The sequence below is a fragment of the Panicum virgatum genome, chromosome 2N, assembly GCF_016808335.1.
Source record: "Panicum virgatum strain AP13 chromosome 2N, P.virgatum_v5, whole genome shotgun sequence".
In the NCBI taxonomy this organism is placed as follows: Eukaryota; Viridiplantae; Streptophyta; class Magnoliopsida; order Poales; family Poaceae; genus Panicum; species Panicum virgatum.
In genome coordinates, this window is record NC_053146.1 from 28,992,332 (window position 1) to 28,999,923 (window position 7,592).

The window sequence follows — 7,592 nt, forward strand, 5'->3', positions numbered from 1 at the left end:
CGCTGCGTCAACTCTTCGGGCAGTAGTGGCGTCACCCCGCGGTCTTCTCCACCGTTGCTTCCTCACCGCCGCCGACCACGTCCCCGACCTCATTGTTGACTCGTCGCTGCGTGCCCCGCGCATGGTCTTCGTCAAGCTGTACGAGTTCTTCGCCGTCTCATTCGAGCGCCGCCGCCGTGTCATCCGGGTCATTCGGCCTTGTGCTGGACAATCTGGGTTCTCCTCATCGCTTCGTCTAGCACAACCACGTCGCCAGCGTCGCCATCTCGTCCCCGACTACTTCGTCTACTCCAGCAATAGCAGGCATTGGCATCTTCTACCTCGCCCTCTTCTGCGCCTGCGACCGCCATGGAGGCCTTTTCTGCTGGTCCCCCCGGCGACGGCATCTGGTTGTGCATCCTCCCTTGCACGTCCGGTATTGGCAACACCGGTGCGTGCCCATCATCCCCGATGCGTTCCCGAGCCAGGCAAACTCGGGCATGTGTGGCCTGATGGCCTGACTGCATCGACTTCGACATCGCTCCCTCTACGACTGCCTCGACGCGTCGCCATCTTCGTCTCCGGCGTCTTCTCCATTACGCCACCACCATGGCGCCGCCTCGTGCGCCCGCGGCTTCATGTGCGGCTACCTCGTCTTCGGCAACCTCGACAGCTCTACGTCGACCACGGCTATCCTATGCACGGCATCTTCGACCATGGCTCCTCGCCTTCCAGATCGGCTACCTCGACATCGGCACAAAAGGCTACCATCCGCATGAGTTACTACCATCCACATGAGTTACTCGCCGGTTTTCTCTCCAGTTGCAGCACCCGCACCACACCGACGTTATGACTGCGGGGGTATGTTAGTCCGTTGGCTACTGCTTTAGGCTTCTTCTCCAGTCTCACCGTTTGCGGTGCTCCCGCTGTGACTGCGGGGGAGTATTAGAGTATATTTGGTAGTTGTAGATATACGTATCGTAGACTTCCATATGTATCCCGGGGAGCCTTGCCCCCCAAATCTTGTACTCTCATATATACCGGCCGAGGCATCAATGCAATACATCCATCAATTACACCAATTCTATTCGTCCTACATCCTATTATTCTACAGGTGGTGTCCGCAAGCTTGCAGCAATAGGCGTGGACTCGAATCAAGAGCCAGTGTGACGAGGACTGAAAGCATGGGTGGCTTGATCACGAGAGTTAGCACTGCAGCCTGGGAAGGCACAGTGACAACCTCATCCTCAGGAGTGTCAACGACGATGCGGCGATGAACGACGCGATGCAATCCTATCTCTGATCAGAACAAAAAATAAAGTAGCAGCAAGAACAAAAAAGAAAACAGCAGCATCAAGACGAACCTCCGGGTACTTCCTCCATAGCTACTCACTCATGCTCAAGGCAGCAGTGCAGCAGCGCTGGTAGGAAGCGGGAGTGGGGAAGGGGCGGAGCCCCATGGCTCTATGGCCTGGTAATGATGTCGATTGGCGGTATGGTCGCCCGATAGCCCAACGGCGTGGTGGCCTAGCGACCCATGATATTCGTCCGCAGTCACGCACTCGCGCTCATGGCAGCGGTACGGCAACGCTGGTAGGAGGGGGCGCCTAGCCTGTTGCGCGGAAGGGGCACGAATCCAGATGCATTGCCAGAGGGAGCAACAACACGAGGGCATGGCAGGCCCCATGGCGATGTGGTGCCCGACGAGGGCGACGAACGTCACCGCCATGGCACCATGGATTGGTTACAGGTACAGGTACATCCCTCTGACGGTGTGCTGGATCAGATGGATCCTTGCGCATCATACAAGGGCGCTGCCCTCAGCGAAGATCGATCTCCCCGGAGGGGCGAGGATAGCGGAAGCCGGATGCCTAGGGTTTGAACTAGACTCGTGATACCATGTAAGATTATGTGGAATGCATGGGATATATTGCATTGAGCCTCTTGGGTGAATATATAGATGTACATGACTTGGAGGGCAAGTAGCCTCTCCTAGAGATAAGGAAAGTTATCCCGGATTATAATCAATCATAAACTAATCATATCCGCAATTGCCTAATATACTCTAACACATAATATAGAAGACCATCTATGTACTTACTTGGAACATTCCTCGTAAATACCAATCCAATCCCTTGAAGGGCCTCCGAATGTTTCACTTCTTTGAAAATACTCGGCTACTAGCTTTAAGTTCCCTGCAAGAAACCGAAAGGGTTTACTACGATAAGATCATTGAAATATCAAGATATTAATTGAGTATTTCAAATATAGGGTGGCTCAAATCCTTTATTAAGAAACCATGCGTATGAACATTGTTTTTATTATTAGTACAATTTTACAAACTGGTGTGCAAAGAAAGCAAAATGTTAAATCTACCTTTTGTTTTGGATAAGAGACAAAACTCCAAATCAGATAGGCTGGAATTAAAAGAATAGACATCAAACATTTACTAGTCTGTTTCTCTAAACCAACAGTTCTCTTTTCAAGGACACCAGTAATTTGTATATATCTTACTTAAATCAATGTCAAAAAGTTTTTTGAGCCCAGGTCGCTGAACTTTGACTGCAACTCGTTCACCATTATGGAGCACTGCACGATGTACCTGAATATAAAACACAAAGCAATGTGGAAGTATAAATCAGAAAAATGCAGCATAAATATCATCTAGGACATTGAATTTAATAAACTGTTCCCAAATAAGAACCATTATTATCATCAGTTTTGTTTTCCATAGAAGAGGAATGCATCATGTGAAAACTGTTACCAATGATAAACAAAGGAATGGACAGATACGGATGTGAAGAGGGGCTGATTACCTAAATCACACATTTCCTTTTTAAATGCTGCAAGAGGGGCTAAATCATGATGAGCTAGTTTCTTCAGAATTTAACCATATCAGGGAAAGGGAATACCTTTGAGAAAAATGACTGCATGATATGTTTATTGTAGAATAATAGGATTGGTGTATAATGGGATGTATTGCATTGAGGCCTCGGCTGGTATATATAAGAGTACATGACCTGGGGGGTAAGGCTCCCCGGGATACATATGGCAGTCTACGATATGTATATCTACAACTACCAAATATACTCTAATACTCCCCCGCAATCACAGCGGGAGCACCGTAGTCAGTGAGACTGGAGAAGAAGCCGAAAGCAGGAGCCAACGAACTAACATCCCCCCGCAGTCATAACGTCGGTGTGGTGCGGATGCTGCGACTGGAGAGAAAACCGGCGAGTAACTCATGCGGATGGTAGCCCTTTGTGCCGATGTCGATGTAGCCGAGCTGGGGCGAGGAACCATGGCCGAAGATGCCGTGCGTAGAGTAGCCGAGGTCGACGTAGAACTGTTGAGGCCGCCGAAGACGAGGTAGCCGCACATGAAGCCGCGGGCGCACGAGGAGGCGCCATGGTGGTGGCATAATGGAGAAGACGCCGAAGACGAAGATAGCGACGCATCGAGGCAGTCGTAGAGGGAGCGATGCCGAAGTCGATGCAGTCAGGCCATCAGGCGACACATGCCCGAGTTTGTCAGGCTCGGGAACACATCAGGGATGATGGGCACGCACCGGTGTTGCCAATACCGGACGTGCAAGGGAGGATGCACAACCAGACGCCGTCGCGGGGGGGGGGGGCAGCAGAGAAGGCCTCCATGGCGGTCGCAGGCGCAGAAGAAGGCGAGGTAGAAGGTGCCAACACCTACTGTTGCTGGAGTAGACGAAGTAGTCGAGGACGAGATGGCGACGCTGACGACGTGGTTGTGCTAGACGAAGCAAGGAGGGGAACCCAGATTTTCCAGCACAAGGCCGAATGATCTGGATTGCGCGGTGGCGGTGCTCGAAGGAGATGGCGAAGAACCCGTACAGCTTGACGAAGACCATAAGCGGGACGCGCAGTGACAAGTCAACGATGAGGCCGTGGACGTAGTCGGCGGCGGTGAGGATGCAACGGCGAAGGAGACCACGGGTGGCGCCGCAGCTGCCCGAAGAGGCGAAGCAGTGGCAGCCCTCCATACTCGGGGAAGAGGCCCGCAGTACGAGGACGAACGTCACGGGAGCGAAGTGGATCACGCACGTCGGTTGATCAGGCCGAGTATGCGCGAGGCGAGACGACGGTGGACGAAGTCGGCGAAGGCGTCCCGATCGGTGAAGACGAAGACGAGCCGGCGAGGGTTGATGTGCGAAAGAAGCGGCGAGGTGGGCGGTGCAGACGGGCGTCCCCTAGGGCGCCGTCCATCTTGCCATGCCACACTGTCGTAGACAAGGAAGAAGCCGTTGAAGTCGACGCCAATGTCGAAGTAGAGGCACGAGGTTGACGGGCGGTGGGTGACTCAAACCCGATAGGCGAATCGGGAGAAAACTAAAAAATAGATACAACAGCAGCATCTCATGGGGAAATCCTTAGGTGCACGTAGCAGGGCTCACCCTCTTGTCTCTTCCTTCTCTGCTCACCACGGTCAACAGCCACGGAGATAGAGGAAGCGAGACAGAGGGGGGGGGAGAAAAAGCAGGGGGGGCTGGTGTGGGAGGCGGAGGGGTGGCGATGAAGTTCGCGGACGAAGGGGACCCGTCGAGATCCCGAGCGGCGGAGCTGGTCCGCCGGCAGCGAATCCCGCTTGGGAAGGAGCTGGTCTGCTGGTGGCAGATCCCCTCCAGGGAGGAGACGCGCGGAGGGAGGGTCAACGCGGCCGGCCGACGCCCCGACCGCCGGCGGGTAAAGACCTGGAGAGGAGGATGAAGCAGGGGTGGCGAGGTAGATGCCCGGCGGAGCGGGTGCGCCGGTGGTGGACCCCGGCGCGGATCCAGATCCGCCGGGGTGGATCCCGCCGGAGGAGGCAGGAGCGGCGGAGCCGGCCTGCTGGCGGCGGATCCCGCCAGAGCTGGTCCGGGGTGGCTGCCGGCGGATCCTGCCTGGGCAAGGCCACCGCCACGGCCCGGCAATGGTGGACAGAGGAGGGAAGGCGGCACCCGGTGAGTTCCTCATGATTTGTTGCTGCTTGACGATAACGGCGGCGGATCAGATCGATCTGCCGCGACACCTAGAACAACGGCAGATCGAGGGATCTGCCGGGAAGAAGTGGAGGGCGCACGCCCCGGCGGAGATCGACATCTCCCCGGGGGGAACGCTAGCAGATCGTTGCGGGGGCACGCTGGATGCGCGTTGTGATGGTCTGGAGCGCCGGCGGCGGGAAAAGGAGGGGCGCTGTCGGCGCGAGCAGCGGAAAACTAGGGTTTGAGGCCTAGGGTTAGAACCCAAACTCGTGATACCATGTAGAATAATAGGATTGGTGTATAATGGGATGTATTGCATTGAGGCCTCGGCCGGTATATATAAGAGTACATGACTTGGGTTGGGGGGTAAGACTCCCCGGGATACATATGGCAGTCTACGATATGTATATCTACAACTACCAAATATACTCTAATATTTATGGTATACTGAGTATGCAATGAGCGTACCCCAACTTGCTTGGGAAAAAGGCTATGTTGTTGTTTGTTTGTTTGTTTGTTTGAGTATGCAATGGTACTGGGTAGAAAAATGCAGATGCTGATAAAGTTTAGGATTAAACACCTGACCAAGACTTGCTGCCGCTATTGGACGCTCTTCAAATTCTTTGTATACAATATCAATGGAACAATCCATTTCCTTCTCTATGAAAGCTTTTGCTTTCTCAGGAGAGAATGCAGGTACTCTATCCTGCAAAAAAAAAGGATAAATCATGGTTCATATAAATTCCTTTGGTTCTTAGTCAGTCCAATACAAAAGTTGTGTCCATCATTGATCATTTTTAATTATTGTTCGATTTACCAGATTAGTTTCAACAAAACCGTAATAGGAAGACAGAAAAGAACGGACAAGCAAATCATGTCAGCATAATAAAAGAACATACTAATCCATCATTAAGAAAAATACACCGATATAGACAAGCAAAGTACCTGCAGTTTTGCAAGCTCGTCGACAAATTCCCTTGGGAATAAATCAGATCGTGTGGAGGATAACTGTCCAAGCTTGATAAATGTTGGACCAAGCTGCAATACTTGCTCTCTTAACCATGAAGCAGTTTTCTGTCTTCGAACTTTCTGCAAGATATAAGCCACACTTTAGACCATATGTATAGCATTTCTTTTCACAGCCCCAAGTGATGTAAATATCACAATGCTTTCACACCACTATAAACAGATAGAACAATCATTGGAAACTGGAGGTGGCCAGTCAGCACAGAATATAATTCCCTTTTCTTACTTTTTTGGAATCACAATGCACTGACATGGAATTTTTTTTTTCTCTTGAAGGAGCATGACTCAATTGTTTATCTGTATCTTAAAAGTATACCTGCTTTTCTTCTGAGAATCCACCAGGATAAGCCCATTTTGCATTGTCAAATAGCACACGGACTCGAAAAGAAAGCACAAAAGACCATATATCTATGCTCCTCTGGACAGAGTTGTAATTATCTTTCGCCCAGCTGAATCCTTCATCAGAAGGCAAAACCTTCAGTTCCTCTTGGAAGGGATCATTGTTGAATCTCGTGTGCTTCTGTGTCTTAACAAGAGAGGACATCTTGCTGCCTTTCACCAAACTTGTACCATTCACAGTTATCTTTGGTGTACCGTTAATAACAGCTTTGGTTGAGCCATTGACAATGGCCTTTGCAGAACCATTAATTGGTGCCTTGGTTGAGCCGTTGACAGTGTCATTTGGAGAACCATTGACCATCCCTGATCTTGCAAGGCCACCACCATTGGTCCTCCTCAACTCAGTTGTTGGGACCATCTTTGTTGCCCGACCATTAGTACCATACTTTGCAGATGCCGCCAGCCTAGCTTCTGCTCGGAATTTTGGGGCCCTCTGAACCAAGAATTTCTCATTCTTTGATGCCCCATACCTTGGGAGCTTCACACTAGAGATTGATGCTGAGAAACTAAGATCAGGCACCATCATCGCTATGAGTATGACAAATCAGAAGCCCCTGTCCACAGAACCACCCATTAGCATAAACACAGCATAACAACAAAATAAATGACACCTATCAAGCAACTATTACCTAAAAAATGCCCATCTAGCAATTCTGACAGAACACAAATGTCCTGATTATACTAAAAAAATTGGGGCCCTCTCAAAAACACCACGATAAAAATGAAATATCAAGCAACGAAACAAAAATCACAAGAGCAATCCACAGGCAGCAATCAATCTTGTTGGTTCTCCGGTCCTCATCACCAAGAAACAAAACCCCACCACTGAACCATCCAATCAAGAACCATAAACCATCACAAAACTACCCACTTCCGGAACCAATCCATGCAAGACGCCGATCCATAGGCGCAGATTTCGAAAAGTAAGTAAAATAAGAGGCTAATAGTAATAATACCGAAAAGAAACGAAATGAGTGGATGTGGAAGAGTGAGAATCGTGCAAGAAGGGATTACCTCAGGTGGGCTTCCGATTTCTTTGGTCCGTCGGGGGAGTAGTGGAGAAGAGAGGGGAGCAAAAGGAAGACTGAATAGGGGAGCGGGGAGATGGGGAGAATGAGGGAAACAGGTGGAGGTGGACTCACGCCCAGTCGCCCACAACTTCTGTGAAGGAGACGCCCGAGAGGAAGTGGAGCGGAAA

The 7,592-nt window shown here is 50.8% G+C and overlaps 1 protein-coding gene across 3 annotated transcripts in view; it reads right to left on the reverse strand.

Annotated features, from left to right (window-relative positions):
* LOC120660181 (protein ACTIVITY OF BC1 COMPLEX KINASE 7, chloroplastic-like) overlaps positions 1 to 7,592 on the reverse strand; it is a 29,498-nt gene extending 21,906 nt beyond the window's left edge. The window contains exons 1-6 of one of the 3 annotated variants that reach the window (XM_039938583.1): positions 7,409 to 7,585; positions 6,312 to 6,948; positions 5,915 to 6,058; positions 5,550 to 5,675; positions 2,494 to 2,581; positions 2,081 to 2,174 (exon numbers count right to left, since the gene is read on the reverse strand). In XM_039938583.1, coding sequence (XP_039794517.1) covers positions 2,081 to 2,174; positions 2,494 to 2,581; positions 5,550 to 5,675; positions 5,915 to 6,058; positions 6,312 to 6,920 — 1,061 coding nt within the window. In that variant the 5' untranslated portion in view covers positions 6,921 to 6,948; positions 7,409 to 7,585. Of the gene's footprint in view, positions 1 to 2,080; positions 2,175 to 2,493; positions 2,582 to 5,549; positions 5,676 to 5,914; positions 6,059 to 6,311; positions 6,949 to 7,023; positions 7,318 to 7,408 lie in introns of those variants that run through there. The other 2 variants (XM_039938584.1, XM_039938585.1) reach the window with 2 other exon arrangements.